Here is a 24592-nt window from a genome sequence, read left to right as displayed (position 1 = left end):
GGAGACCCACAGGCCAGGCAGAGTGGGAACCAAGATGAGGACGTTCTGCAGTACTGTGATGGCGCTTTTGATGTCTACTACCTCCTTGACTCGTGAGTGCTCTTCTTACCTCGGCCTGGGTGGGCCCAGCTGTCTGTCCCCTAGGTCACTGTAGGAGGATGTGGTATGAGGGGTTATGAGCCTTTGCCAGAAGAGAAGCAGGGCCAGTGTGCTGTAAGAGAGGAGAATCCAGCCTCTGTGGCTTCCTGATTCCTGGAGGGGGACTAAGGACCCAGCAAGGTGGTAGTCTTTTGCATCCAGCTGAACATCCAAGCCTTTATTGGTCAGCTTCTCTTTGGAGTGAGTTAAAGAAAATAAGTGAGTCCCCTGTGTGCCAGAATTCTGTCCAGGTGATCTCTGAGAGCCATTACGGGAGCCATCGGTGCAATGCCCTATGATTCCAACCTGGGAGTCCAAGCAGGACCAGAGTATGAGGAGAGGGTCGGGCAAGAGGGGGAAGCCAAATAGGGGTCCCTGAGACAAAGGCTTCTGTCAGAGGAGGGATGGGTCACATCTGTGATTCCTAAAAGACTGGCAGCCTTGGGGAGGATCAGTTGGAAGGGGAAGGATGAGACTGGGTGGCAGTACAAAGAGGAAGGGTCCTAGGCGGCCTGGGGAAGGCAGGAGGGAGCCTGGGACAGGTGTGTGCAGAGCAGAGGTGGCACCCACAGGCTGGAGCTGGCAGAGGAAGGAGGGAGAGTGAGGGGGGAGCAGAGGAGCTGATGTCCATCCTCCTGACCCCAGCTCTGGGCAGTGTCACCTTGCTGCAGGGGACAGGGGCTGCAGCCCTCCCCGGGCATCAGGACTGTGGTAGCTGCTGGAACACACAAACCAGGGTCGCTGTACTCTGGAAACAGAGAAGCCTGCGTGCCTCTGCCCTGAAGGGGTGTCAGCAGAGTTTAGATGGGAAGCGGGCAAATCTGCCTCTGACTGTCTCCTGAAAAGCAAAGAAAGGGCTGGATTGAGAGGCTGCAGTTCGGATCTTTCCTGCATCCCCTCCCCTATCCTCTGCTGTCTACAAGGGTCTGTGGAAATAGTTGTTCACTGTATTTAGGGAATGACGATAAGAAAAATGTCTATACATGTACAGGGCCCATGCAATTTTAAAAATATTTTCAGTCCATCTTTAGGTGAATGGGTAGATGGAAAAGCTGGAGATATGGAAGGCAATGGTACTGTGTCCTGGGCACCAAGGTTTCCATGAGGACGGCTCACATCCACCAGGTCTACTCTCTTGGTTTGCAGACTTCCTCCTTGTCTCTACCTTTCAACTATTTCATTATGACGTGTCTTGGTGTAGGCTTCTTCGCGTTATCCTACGTGGATGGATTGGATTTGCAGATGAGTATCATTCGTGAAATTTGGGATGTGTTTGGCCAGTATTTCTTCAAGAAATGTCTCTACTCCTTTCTCTCTATTTCTGAGACTCTTACATTGTCTATAGTGGTCTGCCTGGTGGTACCCCACAGATCCCTTAAATATCCATCACTTTTCTTCTCTCTTTCTTTTTTTTTTTGTATTAAATTCTTTTATTGGTACATTGTAGGTATCCAACACAATTACATTTCTCATTGGGAATTGTACCTTTATATAATGCATCTTGGTTCTTATTTTTTCCCCATTCCTAGCCCTCCACCCTTCCCTATTTACAAAGACTTTATTTCCATTTTTTCCATTTCTCATCAGTTTTTCCTTTCCCTTCTTTCCTTTCCCCTGTGCCTCCCACTACCCCTACCCCTTTGGACCTTTTCTTCCTATTTTACATTATCGATTATTCATTCTAATAATCGGTACATTTTAGGTATACAATATAATGACATTCATCATTGGAAATTTGCACCTTTACATAGTCTCTCTTGGTTCTTGTTTTTCACCTTTGCCCAGCCCTCCCTTCAACCCCTCCAGCCCTCCCTATTTACAAAGATTTTGTTCCTATTTTTCCATTTTCTCATATTAATCCCATTCCCTTCTATCCTTTCCCTTAGCCCTTCCACTTCCTTCCCCTTTGGGACAACGGCTCAGAAGCCCCTACCTCTGGGCCGGGAACAGTGGGACTCAGTACCTTGGTCTGGTGGTCTGGTGTCCTCTGCGCCTTGGTAATGTGGAATCAGGTGGCTGCCTGTCTGCAGTGGGGTGATCCGGTGTCTTCCGCGTGACTCAGGACCTCGGTAGGGTGTGCACAGACCTGCCTGTCTGCAGCGGGCTGATTCGGCGTCTTCCGCATGACTCTTCTCTCTTTCATTTTCATTTCCTTGAAATACGTGCTTTAAATTATACTGTACTATAATTCAATTGGCTTATTCTTTCTTCTGCTGTTCAACTGTTCAGATTTAGAGCTGAACAGCTCCACAAAATAAATGAATATTTATACTGAAAAAAATTATATCATCCATCTATGAGGCACTTCATCACCAGCATTTCTGTTTGGTTCCTTCTTAATGTTCTCACTCTTTGTTGTTATCCTGACTTCCTTTAATTTTTTTGTCTTTGTTTTCCTTCAGTCTTTAAGCATAATTAAGACAGTTGTTTTGAATCAATATGTAGTAAATCTAAAGATTTGACATCCTTTGGAGTGGTTTTTGTTGATTAATATAGTTCCTTTGAGTGAGGTGTGCATTCCTATTACCTTGTATGCCTTGTGGAGTTTTTATTTATTCTTTTTTTGACAATTAGGTGTTTGAACATTATTATATTGTAACTTTAGAAATCAAATCCCAGCATGCTTTGGCGGGGGGGCGGGTAGATGTCTGTATTCATTCATGTATTTTGAGACTTTTCCAAACTATTTTTGCAAAGACTTCCTAGCTATATCTGATTACTGAGTTGGTGGCCCTTCAGCTCCTATTCAGGTAATATCGTGACAGATTTCGCTGAATTCTGGAAGCTCAAACAGAAGTACAAACACCATAAAAATTAGGCAGAGAAAACATCCACCAGCCTGTCTTTACAGTTGGTTTGTGCTGAGGTACAGCTTTGGAACTTAGCTGAGGTTGTTCTGCATCTAAAGATCAACCTGAGTCAAAAGCCTATGTTTGGATTTCTCTAAACACAATCCTTGCTCCTGTACAAGTGTGAACCTCAAAACTCTGGACACATTGCTGGCTGTGAGCATCCTAACTCCCAGTCTCCCTCCCCTTGCCTTTGATGACCTAGTGTAGGTCCCCACAGAAAATAGGCTACTCCAGGTGTCTATGGAATTGTCCAGTTTCCTCACTCATGTTCTGACTTCTGTGAAACAGAATCAGCAGCAAATCCTTCAGATGTCCCCTAGGCAGGTGAAAACGAAAGCTCACAAGTAAAGCATGTGTGTCCCCCTGTGGTTGTGGAGAGCCACTTGGCCTGGACCATGCTGGGAAGCGGGTAAGGGAAGGGTTCCACAGAACACCTCACACTTTTCCACCCTTTAGAAGGGGGCTTTTTCACCGTGGCACGTTTGCTCCATTTCCATAAAGCACTGATGGGCATTTTGCAGAGCTCCTGCAAGATGAGCACACAAGCATTTCACTTGTTTTGTAAGTTTCTGTAGGAGAACAAGGGCCCAAAGCATACTTGGCTGTTTATTCTAACATCCCTCCATGATACTAACTTTTACCTAGAATTCCATTTTTCCCATTTGTCAAGGAATGGTTTGAAGAAAAATTTAAATGCCAAATAGTAGAAAGAAACTCACAAAAAACTGAGAGCTCCTTCCCAACCACTCTCTGTGTCTGAACCCAATAGCCAAACATAGCTCCATGCAAATCTCTAGTTTTCTTTGACAATGTACAGATGTTTGTGATAACGTGTTTGTAACAACTGTCTTCTGCTGCTTTGAGATTTACCCATTGTTCATCAACTTGTTTTTATGGTGAAATTTTCTCAGCTTCTACTCCCCTATACGATTTGATCTCACATCCTTTCATCTTCTCAACCTGGTGCTGTCACAATGATGTTTCAATCAGATTTTATCAGAAGTGGAAGCCTATGAGGAGGTGGGCCCTCCCCAAGGCACCTACTTCCTGGGCACCTGACTGTGCCTGTGTCCTTTCCTCTGCCCACGAGCACTTGCTTTCTCCTGTGTCCTACAATCCAAACCCTCTTTCAAAATCATCACTCCTAGGACTCCCCAGGAGCAGGTGCCATAAGCAGGTGAAGAGTGATGAGAGGGAAAGCAAAGAGTGTGAGGATTAGGGAAATGAGGTGACTTGCTTCTTAATCTTGGAGTTGCTGAGGGTAAAGCCTGCATCCTGGAAAAGTCTTAGGGTCTGGTGTTTGCTTACACAGCAACTGTCAGACAGCAGTGTCACTCACATATGCCAAATACAGTGGACAGTGCATGGGGTATGAAGAAAGACCTGGCTATAGATTTATCCCGGGTATGGACATTGTGACAAATAGCCTGAAAAGAGCTCATTTTCCTCAATCATGAACTGGGACTAAGCAGACATCACGGGGTGGATCTGGAGGGAAAATGACCTCTACGTGCCTGGGACACATGTGCTCCCTGTCTGTTACCAGGAGATTGTTAGGATGATTTAGTTCTTCATTTCCTCCTGGTTTCTACACTGATTTAGACCCAGCCTAGCAGAGTAGATGGAACAGGAGGAGGTGGCTCTTGGAGTGTGACAGTCAGCACACATTTGTGTGACCTTCGGGGGTCCCACTTGTGGGCATGATCATCTCTGGAGGGGAGAAGGTGGCCTCCTGGTGGGTGCCTCTCACCCACTCACCATGGAGCCCCGAGTATCACACGTCCCTCCGCACCAGGCGCAGTTCTCTTCTGCCCCCTGATGCTTGACCGGAAGAGCTGTGGGGACCCAGAGACCTTTGCCAGGGACATAGGGCAGATGTGACTGGTTCCCACTGGACAGGAGTCACGAGGCCCCAGGCTCCTCCTGCTCCTCACTCTCCATCTGGGGACAGAGTGGGACACAATGGAGCAGGATGCTGGAGTGGGGATGGGAAGAGCCTGCAGCCATCCCTGCTGGTCCACAGTGTGGGCACCAGGGCAGCAGTGGCCAGCCTGTTCCCTTTCCCTGGCAGTGTCTGCTAGAAAAGGCCTCTTGGGCCTGCAGGGGCTGGACTACAGGCTGGTGACAAAACCAATGTCGCACAGTCTGGGGTGCTGGTCCCCCATGCTGAGGCCCAGGTTCCCATGGGAACATGTCCCCCAGCCTCCATGCTGCTAGGGAATGTGGAAAGGAAGAGGAATCTGGGGTGTGATGAGGAGATATGCAAGGCAGATACAGTCTACAAAAGGTTCCCGTTCCAAGGGCAGGTCTGACATCTGGAACCCAGGAGTCCAGCAGGGAAGCCACAGGCCACATCTGGTCACCTCTGGACCTGGTGATGGCTCTAAAAGGCTTCCAATGGCCATGGTGCCAAGGTCACTACCCACAGGGACCTGGGAAGGTCACATCATGGGCAAGTGATGGCAGAGAACCCACAAGTCAGAGGTGACCAGAGACTTCTTCCAGCATGTCCCCTTCTTCCAGTTGGTGTCACAGCCATCACCTAGTGTGACCAGCTGCACTGGTCGGCCACCAAGAGTCCCTTGTGCTGGGAGGCCCCTCAATCCCAGCAGATGGCCTGGTTGGCCAGCCTCTTCCCACTGGTGGCCCTGAGGACAGTCACCTCCAGGATCCCCTACTGTGGTCAGAGGCATTGGGGTGGGAGCCAGTGTTAAGGATCCTGAAGAGAAGGGGAAAAGACAGAGGCCAGGTGTTCCTTGAAAGGGCACCTCATCCCTTAACTCCTGTATCTTCATTGCAGATCCCAACCCATGTTGACCTGGGCTACCTTGTCCTCATGTTTGGAAGATTTGGCGGAGAAATATGTAAAGTATGCTTCTCTGTGATGCAGGCTGCTTGAACATCCATTAGACTTGGTGGGGTCCCTTGGGTGGGGGCACAGAGCCCAGCATGACCAGGCAGGAAAGGGGACAGGGTGCACTGGTCCTCTGGGTCTCAGCTGTGTGCCTGCCCTGCCTGGGAACCTGGGCACCTGCAGGGACACCGTCTGCCCTCCAGACCCCCAGGTTGGGAAGGAAGTCAGGAGAGCAACTCAGTAGCTGACACCTGGACACAGGGTGCTCAGGGCCAAAGGAAAGGGACAGAGAGTGTGCCAGGAAGGTTAGAGGGGAAAACAAGGATTCCTAGAGGGAAGTGGTCCTGGGCAGCTTCCCAGAGGAGATGGGAAGTAAACTTGACCTTGAAGGCTGGAGAAAAGTCAGGGTCACAGTAACCCTCAGGGTGCCCTCTAGTGGGTGGTCTGTTTAGGCTGAGGAGTGTGGGTAACTCAGGGGAGGGCTGGAGACAAATCCTCACAAGTTGCTTGGGGCCAATGTCACAAGGATTTATTGTTCCAGGCCAAGGAGGGCCTTGAATTCTTCCTCTGTGTCACAAGGAGCCATGGAAGATTCACAGGCAGGGGAGTGATATAGTGCTCCAGGAAAAAACCTGTCAACTGTAGGTGAACAGAGCCAGGAAGAAGAGCAGGAGCAGTGGTCAGCTCAGCCAAGAAGGCTGCAGCCACTTTGCCGAGGGTCAGAGGTCCTGGGCCAAGGGCAGTTGGTCAGTGGCAGGAAGGGGAGGCATTGTGAGGGAGTGGGATTTCCTGAGCTGGAAGGAGGGAGGAGGAAATGGAGGGAAAGAGGGATGGGGTTAGGATAGAAAGAAGGTGACTGTAGAAGACAGGCCAGGTGGGAGGGAGGCCCCATGAGGAATGAGGAGGCTCTGTCTCCTTTAGTGTGTGTGTGTGTGTGTGTGTGTGTGTATGTGGTTATAGCCTTGATATGAGTGTGCCTATGTACAACTGTATGTGTGCATGACGATATGTGTGACTATGTACATGTATGACGGTATGTGTGACTGTATGTGTGCTGTGAATGTATCAGTCTATGTGCATGTGAGTGTGAGTGGTAGCGTGAAAGTATGACTTTGAGTGTTGTACATATGTGTGTACTGTATCTGTGTGTGAGTGTTGAGTGTGTGTGAATTTGCATTATTGTGTTTTAGAATGTGTAGATCAGTGTGTGATTGAGTGAGTATAAGTGTGTGTTGGGGTGCTGGCCCAGAGGCTTGGTCATGAGGTCACCCTGACTCTCCCTGGGTCCCTGGGTCCCCACAGGGGACTGCAGCATTGCCTACTGAGGCTCTTTGCCCGTATCTGAAATGACCCTGGGCACAGAGCTGTGAGCAGCAGGGTCCGTGCTTCCCCTGGGGATGTGTCCTGGCGTCAAGTTCCCTGGCTTCTCACAGCCATGCTTCTCCCCAGCCCCAACCTGCGCATGTCCTTCATTGTGTTTAACACAAGGTCAAGAGTTGAAATGATGCTCACCTCAAATAGGTAGGTGTTGGTGGGACCCGGGAGGTGGGCCCCAGGGGAAGAGCTGGAGGTTTGTGCTGGGCAGCAAGGTCCTCTGGTGGGTCCCAGACAGGCAGCCCCAGGGGGCCCTGTGTCCTGGGCTCCTAAGGGTGCCACAGGGAGGGCTGTGGGGAAGGTGGCCTACATGTACACACAGGCTGAACACCAGAGGGGTGCTTGGGAGCTGCTGATGGGCTAGGCGGTGAGGGACCTAGCCCCTTAATGCAGTGAGGGACCTGACAGAGTGAAGAACGGAGGAGAGGAGGAGTGCTGTCTGGGGGCAGGGGAACTGCTGCCAAGAGCCTGGGATAAGGCAAGGGACAGAGAGGGGAGCGAGCGGGGCCAGCAGCCAGAGAGGAGAGGGCGGGGGCTGGGCTGGGCAGGACCTGGCTGGGCCTCCCCTGGGCAGGGCTGGCTGTGTCTCCTCCTAGGCAGGGCCCAGGCAGAGACGCATCCAAGGCCCTCAGAGCTTGGCCCACAGCAGGTCTCTGCCCCAGGAGGAAGCCGCCCTCAGCGTCTTCACTCTAGGTGGCCTTGCTGTGCGGGCTCAGCCCTGTCACAGCCAATCAGCCTGAACACAGTCTTCCTTTTCTGTCCCAGTGCTGCCACCAGAGCTGGTGCTGCCTGCCCCGATCAATCCTGTCTCTAACAGCCCCTGACAGCTCTGTCCTGGCAGCCTGAGGACAGGGCTCGGCCGCCTCAGCAGCCTGCGGCCACGTCCCCACCTCAAGCCTTTAGGGTCAGGAACACTGAGGTTCTCAGCCCCGCTGCTCACGAAGCAGCCTGGCTCCTTCCTTTGGTGGCTAAGGGAGGGGCAGGTCAGGGTCTGTGCAGTGGAGACAGCACAGGACAGGCTGAGCTTGGGACCTGTGAACCAGCCTTCATTGCTGGAGGACAGAGCCTCAGCAGGGTGTCCTTGGCTTCCAGTCAGCATCAGGCATGGGGGGCTCCCTGAAACCTCAGACTCAAACTGCATGTCCCTGGGTCCCACTCCACCCTTGCTGTAGCACCCCTGGGGAGGGGTCCCTGAGGGTGGGGTGCTTGAGACAGGATGAGCTCAGAGAAAGTCAGGTTCCTGAGGGACCTGCTCTCAGCCTCCCCACCACCCAGAGGGCTCAGAGGTCAGGGACAGAAAAGGACACAAACCTGGCAATGATCCAGCACAGAACTGGGTTGGGAGAGTTGCTCATGTTTCCCGTCCATGGCATTTCCACAGTTCACCCAGCCATAGGATGGCTTGAGGGCTGTTTCTTTCTGTCCACTTTCCTCACCTCCATCTTTTTGCCATGAATTTTTCAGAACGACAATCTTCCATCATCTTGTCCAGTTGGAGACCATTCCCACTGGTGGGGAAATCTACCTGCAGAAGGCACTCAGACAGGTGGGGAGCCCACTTCCTGGAGTCCATGCTGGCCCTCACCTTAGAGCACTATCCCAGTCTACTGCTCTCTCTATGGTGTTTCTCTTTCCTTGCAGGCGAATGATCAGATTGCAAGAGCCAATTCCAGAGGTGAGCCCCTGCCTTCCTCCTCAGGTGGCTGCACCGAGCTGGCCGCCCTCCAGGGAGCTCTATGTGCAGACCCCATGGTTCCCCAGCCTGGCTCTGGGAGCCCATTGCTCCCCTTCCCATCCCAGTACTTTTCAGTGGGCAGAGCACCTGCCCCAGCATGGCTCTCACAGGACAGGAGGTCCCATGGGTCCACACAGGGCACTTGGTCACTCTGAGCTCCTGGACTTTCACTGGGCCCTGTGTGCAGAAGGAGAAGGCCGAGATCCCAAGCTGCCTGAGAACCACCATAAGGAGCCCACTCTCTCCCCAGGGCCAGACCTTCCTCCCCTTCTCCGTTCCTGTCTTCCATGGCCCACTTGCTCCTGGACCTGCATCTCCTACCACGAAAATGGCTGGCAGCTCTGGGCCAGAGTGGTGGGGCCCAGTGGGGACTGTGCTGGGGAAGAATGGGGTCCCCTGTCCAGGACCCCGCATGAGAGTGCTGAGCAGCTGGGCCGCTGTCCCAAGCAGAAACCTGCAGGTTGTAGCCAAAGCAGGCACTGGCACCACCCCTTCCTGGGCTGCTCTGCAGGACAGGCTGCTGCTTCCTGTGCCCAGAGATGGGCTGGGGCTGGTGGACACATGGCTGGGCTGTCCTCAGGGCAGAGGGTGTGCCTTCTGGGACCAGTAAGGGTTCAGGCTATCTGGTAGGGAGATGGCCCTGGGCAAGAGCCCCTTCTCATTCTGGGGTCTCTGGGTGGTGGGTGCTGGGGTAAGGGTTAAGGTGTGAGGAGCACCCACCTGCCTTCCGTGGGCAGTGCTGAGGCCTAGCAGTCTACGGTGGTCCTGGGTCCCCTGCTGGTCACTCTTGGACCTTACTCACCACCCCTCTTGTTTCTTGACAGGCAACAGGGTGTCTAGCATGATCATCGCTCTACTTACTGGACAACTGAAGCCAGATGTACTTAACAAATCTGTGGTGGAGGTGAGTGGGCTTGTCCTCAGCGTTCTCTGTTCCATTCTGTGCCAAAAGCTCACCCAGTTCTTTCCCTCAGGCTCACAAGGCTCGGACCATGGGAGCGTACATTTACTGCATTGGTGTCAGCGAATACAACGTAGAACAGGTATTTTGGATCGGGTGACTGGGGGCCCTCTGCAGTCCCGCTGGTGACAGATCTCCAAGACAGCTCCTCAGGGCACCAGGAAATGCGGGCAGCAGGTGTGCCAGGCAGAAGGACAAAAATGGGTTTCAGTACACCGCACCACACTGAGTGGTGCAGAGCTTCCTATGTCCTGAGCCTGGGGTGCGTGCAGGCGCCCCCACGGCCCAAGGGCATGACACTGTGCCCTGGCTCTGGGGCCCTGGTGCATCGAGGAGTCCCTGCCTTGGGGGCCAAGCCAGTTCCTCTCTCTTATAGTTGACAGCAATTGCAGACAGCCCAGAACACGTCTTTGGCATACATGGGGTACCCAGGAACCTGCATGGAAGAGTTAACTACGTGCGTGAGTGGGCAGGGTGCGAGCAGGGGGACAGCGGCATCTCTTCAGGGCCTGAGGCTCACATTCCTGTCCCTTCTCCTGCTCTCCATCTCAGATTGGAACAAGGGCCTGTCTTGAACTCAGATCAGTGGAGCCTTCCCCTCTGTGCACAGGTGAGAGCTGAGGGGTGACAGCTATGGGCAGGGCGGTGCAGGGAGTTGTGTGCACAAGTAATGTGTGGTGTGTGTGGTCTGTGGGATGTGTGGTATATGTGATGTGTAATATATGGTGTGAGTACTGGGGTATGTTGGTGCTGTGTGGCTATGTTCCGTGTGTCCTTGATTGATGTATGGGTATGCATGATGTATGTGTGATATTTGATTTATATGTGTGTTTTATGTTATGTGTATGTGTTTTATGGTATGTTTCTGATGAGTGTGATGGTGTTTTCATTTTGACATGTGTTGTTTGTTGTTCTTGGTGGATGAACTATGTGTAGTACATGTAAAAGATACATGTTGTGTGTGGTAGGGTATATGCTTTGTATATTTGTGAGTGTATGTGGTGTATATTAGGAGTATGGTAGATGGATGTTATATATGATATATGTATTGGTGGTGCGGTGTGTATGTGTCCATTGTGTGTTTGGAAAGTGTGTACATTATGTGTTGTGTTGGTTTATGAGGGGTGTTTTTGTGTGTTTATATGGTGTGTGTTCGGGGTACAATTTGTGTATGTTTGGTAAGTTTGTGGTGTGTGTGTTTGTAGTGTGTCTTTGATGATTGTGGGGCAGGGTGTGTTGTGATGTTGTTGTATGATATGTGTGGTATGTGGATTTGTGGAAATACGTTAAGCTGGTATCTAGATGGTCCCCCAAAGCTTCATGCACTCATAAGTGGGGCTTTGAGGAGTGACTGGATCATGGGTATGTGGTACTGGATTAGTCCACCAATTGTTTTAGCATAGTTCTAGGTATGGATGATGGATTTATTGAAGAAGGAAGCCCCTCCCTGGATGTGGGTGGCACCAACCAATAGTCTTGCAACTTGGATGAAATAAAAAGGGAAAGAAGGAAGTGCTGCTGCTTCCTGCTTGCCATGCCATGAGTTCTTTCTCCTCTGCCATGCCCCTCTTCCGTGCCACCCTGCCTTGTAGCCAGCTAACTATGGACTGAAACCTCTACAAACTGTGAGCTAACATAAACCTTTCCTCCCATAAGTTACAGATGCCAGATATTTTGTTCCAGCAACAAGAACCTAACTAAGACAGGATATATAGTGTGTTTTTCAGTATGACATGTATAAGGAGTGGGTATATATGTCTGTGGTACAGGCTATGTGTATCTTTGAGAAATGTGGTGTGTGATGTGTTTACATTTGCCATGAGGGGACAGTGTCATGTGGAGTAGGCAAAGCAGGTTGTGCTCTGTGATTTGTGGTGTGTGTATTTGGAATATATAAGATGTTTTTGGTGGAGTGTGGGGGTGGGTATAGTCCACATGACTCTGCATTGTGTATACATATATAATGTATATTCAATGGGGATGAAAGTCAAGAGTGACTGTGAGTATCTGTGAAATTACTTATTCTATCTCATAACAAAAAAATTTCATGTAAAATTATTAAAAATACATAGTATTTAAAAATTCTGAAGAAAACCCCAGAATTCCACAACAGATAAATAGGTCAAAACATGTTGAGTATTCCTTTCCTTAATGCTTAGTTTTAGAAGGTGTTTCACTTAATCTTGACTGAATGAAGAGACTCCTGGAGCGGTAATTGGATGGTGAGAGCACAACCTCACCAACAGGTTAACCCACTAATGAGCTCATAGACAAGCAGGTTTAGAGGAAGTGGGAATAGTTTAAAGAAGTGGGTTATGGGGCATGACCTTGGGCACTATTAACTGGTCTCCAGCTCCTTCCTCTGTGGCCTTTCCAATCTGCTCTGTTTCCTGGCTGCCATGAGTTGAGCTTTCTTCCACTACACCCTTCCTCTATGATGTCTCTGCTTTGGAAACAGCAAGCAGCGAACCTGAACCCTCTGAAACCATAAACCAAAAGAAACCTTTCCTTGTTTGAGTTGTGATGTGAGATATTTTGTCCCAGTGACAGTAAGCTGACTAATACAGGAAATTGGTACCAGAAATGAATTATTGCTGTGACTGAACCTGATCCAAATAGTTCAGAAGCCTTTAAAATTGGTTTGCAGAGGGAGTTTGGAAAATTTTAGTGATGTGGGCTACATAAGCCCTACAATGCTGTAAGCAGAGGTTGATGGATGAGTGATTCTGGTAGAAACTTAGAAGATTAGAATGGTGACAGGAAGAGATAGTAAAGACTGCTCATGAGGTTTTAGATGGGAATGGGAATTGCTCTGGAAATGTGCATTTTACAACTGGCAAAAAATATGCCTATATTAGGTCTGTGCACTAAAACTTTGTGATGCCAACTTTAAAGGCAATGATCTAATTGACTCGATGGAAGAAATTTAAAAGCGGCCCAAAGTTCAGGCTGTAGCATGGGTACTACTGGAAAATTTTAGCAAGACTTACGGTGAGGATCAGGAGGAAAAAGCAGAGAAGAAAGATTTCTAAAACTTTCATTTGGCCAGAAAAGAATAATGTGTAAAGTTGGAGCCAAAGGAGGGATGATTGCTGAAGAGATTAGCACCATTACAAAGAAACCAAATAGTTTTTATTGAAACATCTTAAAAGGAAGGTGCCTTGAAGATATCTCAGAAATCATCAAGATGCCAACCCTTACAAAGTATCACAGTGTAAATATTTCATTTGAGGAGAGAGCTCCAGGAACACCTGTTTGAGAAGGGTCCCAGTGGAATGTGTTCTTCAGCACTCATTTCATCATTCTCAGCCACTCAGACATGCAGACACCACTGCAGCCATGGTCCAGGTGGACACAACTCAAGTTAGCAGAAGATTTTAGCACCATCCACGTGATGCTGGTTTTGCAGGCATGCAAAATTCAAGAGTCATGGGATCATAGAGGTTTCCACTCAGATTTCAAAGAAGGTCTTGGAGAGCTTGGAATATGTCACAAGGCTCTAGTTTCTGGCTGTAGACCCTGAGAGTGTAGTGCACGAACCTGAAAGAGTGAAATCAAAGCTGCAGTGGAGATCCCAGGAAGTTGGAAATGCCAGGAGCATGGAATGCCCACAAAGCCAGCACAAGAGAGAGACCATGTGTACTGCAACCAGTAAGGCTATTGGGATGGGGCTATCAGTGCCTTTTGAAGTTCATATCATACCACCACATACCTCGATGTCAGACATGGAGATATAGCACTTAATTTGCATTGCTGTGGATTTTTCTTACTGTGGTCCAATTGGTTTCTATCCCCCCATTCTTTCCATTGTTTGCCTTGCATCACTGTACCTTGGGATTATGTGACTTGTTTTTGATTCTTACAGGGGTTCACAGCTAGCTAAGAATATTTCTGCTGAGCCTCAGGGGAGTCTTTAGACTTTTGAGTAATGCTGAAACTTTTGAGTCTTTGGGGGAGGAATTAGTGTACTTTCACTTGTATGCAACTAAAAATTTTTAGTATTGAGTAGTTAGTAGTTTTATTTGTATGCAGCATTGTTGCATCATGTCAGGCAGAATTATGGCCTGGTTATCGTATTGTGTAGAAATGAGGTTTTAAGAAGGTGTACTTAGGCATCAACTTGACAAGGTGGGTACTTGTGCAAGTTAATCTTGATTGTCAACCAGACTGGATCAAGAAACTCGTGAGAGGTCTTGGATTGTGAAGGTGCCGATGTCACAGTGGCTTAGCACACCAGTGAATTCATAGCTGAGAGGGCTATCAGTAGATGGTATCGCTAGATGATATTACTCCTGCTTGGAGTAAGTTGGACATGGGGGCATGACCTTGGGAACTATATCTGATCCCTGTCCCTTCTTCCCTGGCTCTTTCACACTTGTTCTGCTTTCCCTTTGCCATGACTATAGCAGCTTTCCTTCACCATACCCTCTGCCATGACCTTTCTGCCTTGGAACCAGGTGACCATAGTCTGAAACTTCTCTTTGGGTCTGTATAGATGTTTTTGGCTTTGGATTTTTTGAGGATTTGGAATTTTGCCTAGACACACTAGGATATCCTGGAGATGAGATACAAGTCTCATCAGTTATGCTTCATGTACGCTCAGTTATGTTTCATGCACACTGTGCATATGTAGCCTGAAGGTGATTCTATATATGTTAGTGCATTTGTATTTTAATCATGATTTGTCACAAAATGTAAATTGTGGGATTTTCCACATTTTCTCTCATATTTAAGCTTAAAAAGTAACGGATTTTGGAGCATTTCAGATTTCATTTGTACAGATAAGTGATCCTCAAAATGTTAAGAGGAATTTAGAGCTCACCCCAGAAAGGCCATGCTGATGTGGAATTTGAAATATCAAAGGAATTCTAAATCCAAATCATGGGGAAAACAAGGCAATCACATCGCTGAATAAAACAAAAGTGTTGCACAAATTCAGCACCTGTATTGTACAAGACAGAAAGTAAACCTCCATGCCTGACCCGGCACCACAGGAGCAGCCGTTTGTTCCACCCCACCCCTCTGTGGAAATGACAGCACTTATCCCAAGGCTGGAAGTGATAAGGATGCCCCCAGTCCATCCCAGGTCCCTGCCTTGGTGCACTGAGGATGCTCCTAAGTGGTCCAGAGGGAGGCCACCTGTCTTTGTCATGGGCACTATGTATGCAGCCATCATCCCCATGTGGCTGGCTTCTGACACCCAGGTGGAGGGGACAGGGAGGGTCAGGCTCTTCCTCCCACAAGTGACACCTTGGCTGCTACAGCTGCTGGGTCCTGGCTTCTGTGTCCCTTGTGGGAGGCGCCATGACTGCAGGCTGTGGGAAGACAGAACTGTGCCCACTTTGAGCTCTGCCACCCACGGCCCAGGGGAGGGATAAGGTGCCAACCACCTGGGCTGCAGTGTGGTCTTCGATGGATAGAAATAGCACTGTGGGGACATTGGGGGACAGACGGACAATGATGGCATAGCATCAGGACGTGGATAGGAGCTGAGGATGGCTGGACCTGACCTCTCCACCCTGGACCTCTGCTCTGCACCCGAGCCCCTCTGATGCTGGGCAGGGTGGGGGCTGCAGTGCTGGGTGGAGGTGGGTCAGGGACCTCACCCCAGGGTCTCTCCTCCTTCTGGTGTGAAGCACCTCAGCAGATCGGCTGCCCTGACACACAGGCCCTGACGTCTGGGCAGCCAGAGAAACCCCAGGTGAGGACAGGAGCTGCCACTGCTTCCTCCCAGCCACAGAGCTGAGGTGACAGGTGCCTCCAGACACCAGCTCCACTGCTGACCTGTTACACTCCTGGGTGTCCTGAGCAGAGCTGCCATACACATAGTGACTCGGGGAAGCTGAGGCAGGAGCCTGGGCCCCAGGTGACACAGAATGGGCTGGGTACTCAGGCCGGCATGGAGAGCCAGTCCATGTGCAGGGACTGGGGGACAGGGCTGTTGCAGCCCAGGGTCCTGGGCTGGGTGACCTGGGGCCACACCAGGGCCATGGTGACAGGAAGGATACAGGCCTGGGCCAGGAGCTGCTGTCAGGCCAAGGAGCTGGGAAGTGCAACTGGAAGACCCACAGGAAACCAGCCTGGGTGCTGCAGAGCTGCCCAGCTGCCCTCTCTCGTCCCTTGTGGCTTGGCCTGAGGGGCATGGAGGCCCACGCTGGTGGAGTGAGGGACTTTTGGGTCCACAGGGAGATGGGCTGTGTTCCTTGTGGTTCAGGGAGAGGCTGGGTTTGGAAGGAGGTGTCAACCCCCATTAGTCCCCCTCCTGGTAGGACAGGGGCCTCTGGTGCCCCCATCCTGGCCCTGCTCCTGGGGTCTCCAGTGGGGACCATGGGAATTCAGGATGGGAGGCCTCAGATGAGATGGCCCCTGGCAGTTGGGTGTCTGTCATGCTGCTGTAGTCGGGGATGGTGGGAGGAGGACTCCCATGTGTGTAAGGCTGGTTCTGCTGCATCCACATGGACCCTTGGTGACAGCAGATGTGAATTTGGCCTGGGGGACACAGATAGTCAGATGCAGCTGCTGCCTCTTGGGGCCCCTTTGGATTTGTCCTACAGGTGATCACAGTGAACAATGGTCTGAGAGGGGCCACAGAGTACAGCTCCCTCACTCATGCCTTTGAATGTGCCCTTACAGCAGCCAAGCAGGTGATTCTGAAAGGCTACGGCTTCCATAATGCAAGGAACAGAGACCAGGTCATTTGCAGATTCAAGTTCAGTAACAATGTTACCTTCGGTAAGGAGCCCCTTTGTTTTCTGAGCCACTACCATCCTACACAGTTGTACCCCCTCCTGTCTGTCACCTGAGTCCCTGGCCCTTTGCTGACCTTCTTGGAGACTGTCACGGGGTTCCGGGCACTGAATGTTGACAGGTGAAGAGGGGCCTGGCTGGGGTGCAGCCACCTCTCTGTTCATCTGGAAAGCAGGGAGGTAGGAAGTGTCCATCTCTCCACAAGCAGGCCAGAGCAGGCCTCCCCTCAGCAGGTTTGTGTGGTGGGCGCTGTGTCACAGCATCATCTGTCCCATCCTATCCCCACCCTTTTCTGAGAGCCTAAGACTTGCACCAGACCCTGATGGCAGGACAGGCAACAGAACTTACAGTGCTTACAGTGTCAGGTTTGTGTAACTTTAGGTGAGGTTCTTTACTATGACAACCAAAGTATTCAGTGCAGTCCGTTCATGGCTGGAAAACTATTCTCCCTTCAGCCAGGTTGTGCTGGGCTCTCTGCTTCCCCTGACTGGGGGACCAGGTCTCCGTGGGCCAGGTAACCTGCCCTGCAATACCTCTCTACCCTGGGTCAGTGGCAGCAAGGTAGGGATAGCTTTCCACAATGAAAACCAAGTATCCCACCCCCAGAAGCAAACCCTTTCCCTGGCCAAGTGTCCTCCAGCCATTCTCATGATCAGCAGCAGAGAAGGCATAAAATGCTTCAGCAGGTCACAGGTAATATGATCAATGACACAGGGCCAGACAGCACTAAACCATTTTGTGACCAAATGTAGAAAAGACCTAAAAATACTACTATGTACAAAATAATTGTTAATTTTCTATCTTAAGTTACAAATGTTTATGATTATTTTAACATTTATTATAAATTTTTCTAATAAAAATGATACATAATATAAAATAAAAAGTAGAAATAGAGAATGCAGACATTGCCCCTAAACCATAAAGTGAAGTTCTGTTAGCACTCTCAAATACACCACAAACATTTTACTTTCCCATGAGTGTGATTTTTAAAGACCCTTCAGTGGGATGTGCACACACTGAGCAGCACACAAATGCTGCTTTAGGACATTTCAGTGTCTGCAGGGGCCAGGTGTATGGAGGGACAGAGACCCTGAGCACTCAGGGACAGGACTGCAGTTTCCCGTGCTGGGTTTGATCTGTGTGCTCTACAGTGCAGTGTGCAGTGCTGACCCCACCCGCCGGCCCTGTAAAACCACAGGCTATTTCTCCACAGACGACAAGCCTGTTTTTATAAAAGTTAAAACACAACTCTAAACCTGATCCCGCTACCCAGGAGCCCTCTCCTCTCAGTGTCCCTGGAACATGGCCCTGTGCTGGGCAGGGTGCTGTGGAGCTGGCAGAGCATCCTCCCTGCTGGCTGCTCCACCATCGGGCTGAGGTCAGGAGGGACCTTGTCTGTCCCCACCTGTGCCTGGGGAAGCCAGAGTCAGGAGAAGGGACAGGGCGGGACTAGCCTCCCAGAAGCACAGATGGCAGGACCTGAGAGTCCTTCTGACTCCATCATTCCAGCCAGCAGAAGGGACACTGGGGACCTGGCAAGCTGGAGCCTGAGGCAGAGGGCTGCATGCAGGGGCCCAAGGATGTGGCTCGGCACTCACCTGGACCAGGGCTCAGGAGGTATAGGGAAGGTTCTATTGCTGCATGTTAAGGAACTCTTCTGAGTTTCCAAGCTCTTACAGAAACAGAGAAAGATAGATGAGGAGAAGACGGAAGGAAGGGAAGAGAAGGGGAGAAACAGAAATCACCAAACATCCCCATTTCCTCCGCGGGCTGCCCCAGCTCAGTAATGATCCCACCTGGTCCCTATGGTCAAATCCCAGGGTCACCCTTGGTCATTTCAGCCCACCCCACACCCAGTCCCCCAGCTAGTCCCACATGACTGCTGTCCACACGGTGCCCAGGATCTGCGCACCCACAAAGATCCACTGCACCAGGAGCAAAACCCTGTTCTCTGCTCAGTGTCCACCTCTGGGCTCCTGTCCTTCCCTCCTCAGTGATCTCTGAATTTCCTGCCTCAGGGCCTTGGCATGTGACAGCCCCACAGCTTAGAACACACTTTACTCCCAACATTCCCTGGCTGCTGCTTGTCTGGTTACTCTGAGCTCAAACATCAGATGCTCAGGAAGAAGTGATGTTAGTGGACGTGGCTCACAGCACAAGAATGTATCAGAACCATCAAATACCTGTCCCCTTCTATCAGTCTAAGCCAGCACCTCTGCTTTCCAGAAGACAGTGGTAGCAGGGTAGGTGACTTGTGTAGTGATGTCCGCTTGTGTCCTTTTCTTTTAGATGAACATCCAATCAGGATGAACATGACAACCATAATTTGTCCCAAACCACAGGCAGTGCAACCTGGACAGTAAGTCACCATGGTTCTGGGTCCTAGGGGCAAGGACAGTGTGGCCTCTGTTTGCCACTGTCTCCTGTCCTGAGGTCGGCCTGCTCTGCACTGAGGCGCCCTCCCCACCTGCCCTTGTGGGTGACCTTCAAGGTGCCCAGGGAAGCACAGAAGCCCAGGCACTGCAGAGGGCAGGTGCAGGAGAGGCTGGGCCAGACATGGCTGCCTTTCCTCCGGGTCACCTTTCCCGGCCAGGACCACACAGCGCGTGATAGAAGTGTGACGGTGATGCTGTTCAGACCTCCCTGGTCCCTCAGCCACGGCCAGGATGGCACCATCTGCCGTGAGGGCCACTCACTGCCTGAGCTGCAGCCCTTGCTGAGGCTGACCTCACAGTGACTTGGGGAACCAGCTCTCATGACCCACGTGACTTCCCTCTGGTCACCCTGAATGTGTGACTTTCAGAGTCATTGTCCTGAGCAGAGCTATGAGGTCCTGGTCCCCATAGGTCGGGTCCCTTGTCTGTCCCTCCTGTGCATTAGGAACATCACAGTGGAAGTCAGCCTGAACAGTGGGAGGGACTTCCTTGCCCGCAGCATCAGGGTGAAGGCCACCGCCGACTGTGTGAGTATTGGAGGCTGTGTCCTGGGCTGTGCCGAGCACTGCCCTGGGCGCACATACACCTGGGGAGGCAGAGGCAGGGGGTCCCATGTAGGCCAGAGGGCAGCTGTGCAGACAGTGAGAACTGATTGCATGGACAGGGTAGGGTTCACAGCACACAGAACCACCAGTAACCCCAGCGGCCTCCTCTGAGCCAGCGCGTGACTCGGGAAGGCTGGGCAGACAGCCCGTGGGCCCTCATTGTGAGTGACAATTAGGGCCAGCCCTGTCCCTTTTCTCACAGGCAGGAGGGAACACCCTAAGCCTTCTAAGCCAATTCCCCAGGCAGGAGGGGCTCCCACCCCTCTGCACAGGGGCCCACTGAGGCTCAGAGAGGGTGAGGTGAGCCCAGGATACAGAGCCAGGAGATGGGCGGCGAGGCCTGGGGTCTCCTGTCTTCCCCTGAGTCCCCAGCAGCCCGGCCTCCCCAACATGGCACCTGTAGCTCTCTGTGTCCTCAGGACGAGCTGTACTGGCCCCGAGGTGAGCAGGGAGGCTGGGGTCACGCAGGGTCTCCTAGGCCTCCTTGTCCGGGCTGAGTGCAAAGCCCTGAGCAGAGCAGAAGTGCGTCCTGCAGCCTGGGGACCAGGGCCGGCCCCTCACCACTCTGGGGACGCTGAAATCTGTCCGAGCTGTGTCAGCAAAGATGAGTAGAGGGTAGCCATGAGCAGATGCTCCAGTTGCTCTCCTGCCACCTGCAATTCATGCTGTCTGTGTGCTGGCCATGGTCACATGACAATCTCCTCCTGCAGAATCGGCCCCCCACAACCACCACTAGGCGCCCCAGGCTGCGTCCACCATCACCAACGGTATCGACCACAAAAACAACGACTCCAGCCCCAGTCACTCCTCGACCCCTGGACATCGCTGTCTCCCAGACCAGCCCACCCCAGCTCACGAAACCACCAAAAACAATGCCAAGCAAAGCGCTTCTGCTGCTCACAGCAGTGCTGGGGCTGCTGCTGATCCCCATGGTGCTCTGGTGGGTCTGGTGGTTGTGCTGCGGGAAGGTGAGTCCCTCTGCAGCCAGGGACCAGGACATGGGACAGCCCCCTGCTCCAGCCTGTGGGCCATTTCCCATCTGCCCTGAGCCAGCAGAGCCTAGCATGTGCCATGAGAAACCCAGACCCCAACCCAGCCAGAATCCCATGGGTGAGGGTGCCCCAGGATCCTGGAACAGGGAAGACTACCTCCCAAGAATGTCTGCTTGTGTCGCTTTATGTTCTCCTTGGGATCCAGTGCTCAGGGCTTTGGGAAAGGAGAGCTGGCCCTGTGTCCACCCTGGCTGCGCTGGGCTCCTTTGGATTTGTCTTCATCTCTATGTCCTCCGGGGCCAGGGCTGGGCTGGGCTGGGCGCAGCCTTGGGGGTACAGGGCTGAGGATGGAGGGCATCTGGGGGCTGAGCTGGGAGGCTGTCCCCAAAGGAGCACAGGGATGGGGCAGGGACAGTCTGGGGCTCAGCTGAATGGGACCAGAAGTGTTAAGTGGCTGGGCCAGGGGACCTGGCTAGGGGTGTCAGGAGACAGGGTGCTGCCTGGGACCTGTGCTTGCTGCACCGTGGTCTGGGGAGGTGGCAACTGCAAAGCCAGGCCCAGGGGGAGGGGACAGTCACCTGCCAGTGCCCTGATCCTTGCACAGCCCCCTGCCAGGCTTCTGCCAGCCAGGGTGACCTCAGGAGACCAAGGTTCCACCATGGGGCTGTGGGCAGGTGGGGCAGAGGCAGACTTTGGAACAAAGGAGTTTGGCTGTCACTCCACACAGGGCCCTCCCCAGTGAGTGATGCTCACTGTCATTTATATCATCCCAAATCCTTAGCTGACCCCACATGCGGATAGCCACTCCCCAAGGGCTGCAGATAGGGATGTGAACAGGTGAATTTCTCTTGTAGAAGCAGAGAGCTAAGAAACCTGCTCGTCCTCGTCCTCGTCCTCGTCCTCGTCCTCGTCCTCGTCCTCGTCCTCGTCCTCGTCCTCGTCTCGTCTTCGTTCTCGTCCTTGTCCTCGTCCTCCTCCTCGTCCTCGTCCTCCTCCTCCTCCTCTGGCTTCTCCTCCACCTCTGGCCCCAGCGCCAGACCCGCCACCTGACACCACGTGCCTCACCATTGCCGTGTGCTGCTGTGCATGCCGTGGCGTGTGTGAGAACACAGGCCCGGAGGTGAGGGGCTGGGGACCACGACCCCAGCTGGGGCTCTGGGGAAGAGGAGCTCTGGAGCCCTCTGAGGGGACATGGCTGCGTGGACTTTGCAGGGATCCTGTGGTACCAGAGGACAGCTCAAGACCTCCCCCCCCCACCTTGGCCAGGCAGGGCAGCACCCAGGGGAGCTCGCCCTCTCACCCCACCCCAGCCTAGCCCAGCCCCAGGATCTGTGGCTTCCACCTGGGAGCTTCTTGCCTCTGTCTCCCCATAGCACTGCTAAGAAGCCAGCCCTTGCTAGAGACACTGAGAAGCCACTAACTGCCCTGTAAAGAGGGAGGACACCATGACCAGTGGCCAGTTCTAACTGTGGGGCCATCCTTGCCCACCCACAGGACCCAGAGGCCAGCACTTGGTCATGGAGCCAGTGTGCCCCCACCCTGGGCCAGGCTACTCCTGTCCCATCTCTGCCTTCCGCTCCTCTGCCTTGGTTTCAAGCACACACCCTTGAGCTCAACATGGGCCTCCTTACCCTCTCTGTGCCCACGTGCTACCCTACCCTATCCTGGGACTCTTGCCCAGCCACATGCCCACACCCGTTCCCCTTGACACCCTCTATGTCCTGCTCACATGCCTCCAACCTCTGACCTCCAACACCTGCTGTTAGCTAACTTGTGGCCCAAACATTCTGACCTCCCAGACACCCAAGAGTGCCAGCCTCCCCAGGGCATCCAGAATAGGGCCTCAGCATGGCCCTGGGGACAGAGCTGTCAGGAGCTCTGGTCCTGACGCTACTGGAGGCCGAGTCCTGGCCCTGCCCTTCCTTTTTGCCCCTGTGTCTTAGTTACTTTTCTTGTTGCTGAGGCAAAACATCCCACACCCGAAGTTAAAGGAGGAAAGGTTTATTTAGCTCACACTTTGTAGAAGTTTCAGTCCATGGTCAGCTGGCTCCAAGGCAGGGTGGCATGGCCAAGAGGAATCACAGACAAGACACAGTTCATGGTGGGCAGACGTCAGCAGAAACAGCAAGCAGCAAGAGACAAGGAAGGACCCTCTTTCTGTCCCTTATAGTCCACCCAGGCTACACAGCCTTGGGGCAGGCAGCGCTCACACCCAGAACTATGTCAAACCAATCAGTGGACTGACTTAGTAATCACACGCCCTTAATCCCAGTATCACACACTCTAGATCCAGCTACCTCTGAAAGAGACCCTCCTCTAGGACCACGTGAGGCTTTGGGGGGACACCTAGACACAAGCCATAACTCCCAATCTGCTTTTTAGGGCACCATGACCTTGTGTAACTTCGGTCACCCCAGCTGCCACCAGGTGCCACTGATAAGGTCTCAGCCCAGTGACCAGATAAGGAGAACACAGTTACCCTCCTGGTGGACACAGTGGGCACTGCTCTTCCCTGACCCCTGTCCTCTGGGACTGTGGCTCAGGGTTGCGTTGGGGCAAGTGCTGGGGGGACACACTGGTTGGGGGACACACCAGGTTGTAAAGATCCATTTCAGTCCTTTCCTGGGACACGGGGAAATCCACATGGTTATGAGCGTCCTCTGTGGAGGTGTGATGCTCAGGGCTGGGGGTCGCCAAAGTTTCCTGTGGCTCAAATCTATGCCCGGGTGTTCTGGTGTCCCCAATGAATCATCCCAGCAACTGTGGGAAAGTTGTGTGCACTTTCCCAGTTCACACCAGAGACAGAAACCTGCAGAGTTTGTGACCTGTCCCTGGTCACAAAGCCCAGGCCTGGCTCCCACCTCCCCTCCAAGGATGCAGACTGGCACCCCTTTCAGATCCACTGCTCAGCCCCCAGCCTGCCTGCTGTCAGATGCCTGGACTGAGCCTGGAGGCAGTGGAGGCTGGAGGGCAGCACCAGGGAAGGTGCCTCATCCAGGCCCACCCTCCAGCCAGGTGCTTGCATCCTCTGGCCCAGTTCCAGGGGCACTCAGCCATCTCCCCTCTCTCTGCTCTTCCCACCAGGGCAGCTGTACCAACTTCAACCTCCTGGAGGCGCTCTGTGCCCAGGGCCCCTTGGCTCCCCTGATCGGTCTTCAGCCCAGCCAGGACAGCCTCTCCGTGGAGTACTGCTCCCGGTGCCATCCACCCCGCAGCCCAGAGTGCGAGACCCCCTTCTAGAATACTCCCCCTGCTGCCTCCCCCTTCCCGGACAGCCTGTAGGCCTGCACTGTCACTCCCACCTCCATAGACCACCTCTCAGGCCCCGCTTACCCAGATGAGAGGTCTTCTTGCTGAATTGGACATGCCATGGAGTCTTGGATTCTAATAAACTAGAGTTGTAATTTGTTGCTGCACAGTGAGGGTTTGTCACTGGGGAGATGCTCCCCCGTCTGAGTGGTGCCCAAATATGCACTCTGTTATCCTTTGGATGCCAGGTATGCGTGACCCCACTGCTACCACTTTGTCTTCATCTGTCACCAAGGGACGGGAAACATGGATGTAATGTTAAGACCTCACTGAACAAACAATCCATAATTATTCAACAATGAATGAAGCAGCTGAATTTATGCTTTTCACTTGACTTTTTCTAGGCACAAATAGGTTGAATATGCCCAGTATGGTTTGTGATCTTTATGGACTGAATGGGTGGATAGTGATGACCCTATTTTCCCCCTGTTGGCAAAAGAAATATTTTGGTGGAATGGCCCTAAGTAGATGTGTAGAGGTGGTTTTTTGCATTTCACTAGATCAGTAACTTTGAACTTGTTACTGTTTAGTAGTGTGACAGCCTTGGTAACCAGCTCTGTTCACCTGTGCCTCAGTTTCCTAACAGTGGA

At 52.2% G+C, this 24592-nt stretch overlaps 1 protein-coding gene and 1 long non-coding RNA gene across 9 annotated transcripts; one reads left to right on the top strand and one right to left on the bottom strand.

Annotated features, from left to right (window-relative positions):
* The first annotated feature begins 2 nt into the window (after positions 1-2).
* Positions 3-24109, top strand: LOC147822390 (anthrax toxin receptor 1-like). Of its 8 annotated transcripts, XM_087196913.1 has the most exons (15): positions 6-92; positions 5791-5859; positions 7294-7365; positions 8683-8764; positions 8860-8893; positions 9778-9857; positions 9928-9996; positions 10291-10371; positions 10467-10524; positions 16548-16646; positions 18951-19020; positions 19542-19623; positions 20412-20669; positions 21548-21813; positions 23778-24109. In XM_087196913.1, the coding sequence occupies exons 2-15, from the start codon at positions 5801-5803 to the stop codon at positions 23839-23841; spliced, it is 1374 nt and encodes a 457-aa protein (XP_087053039.1). In that variant the 5' UTR covers positions 6-92; positions 5791-5800; the 3' UTR covers positions 23842-24109. The 8 variants fall into 8 exon arrangements, with proteins under 8 accessions (XP_087053040.1, XP_087053039.1, XP_087053041.1 ...); XM_087196914.1 differs by lacking the exon at positions 7294-7365 and having other exon boundaries at positions 3-92; XM_087196915.1 differs by lacking the exon at positions 10291-10371.
* On the bottom strand, positions 18667-20417 carry LOC147822391 (uncharacterized). The gene is made up of 2 exons (XR_015445730.1): positions 20099-20417; positions 18667-19682 (listed from the first exon to the last, which is right to left on the bottom strand). It is a non-coding gene; the product is annotated as an uncharacterized LOC147822391 (long non-coding RNA).
* Positions 24110-24592: the final 483 nt, after the last annotated feature.

Source organism: Heterocephalus glaber, unplaced genomic scaffold (assembly GCF_053883595.1).
Source record: "Heterocephalus glaber isolate CG9 unplaced genomic scaffold, H.glaber_assembly_v1.0 deba00001636, whole genome shotgun sequence".
Classification (NCBI taxonomy): Eukaryota; Metazoa; Chordata; class Mammalia; order Rodentia; family Bathyergidae; genus Heterocephalus; species Heterocephalus glaber.
This window is presented reverse-complemented; position numbering and strand designations above follow the sequence as displayed.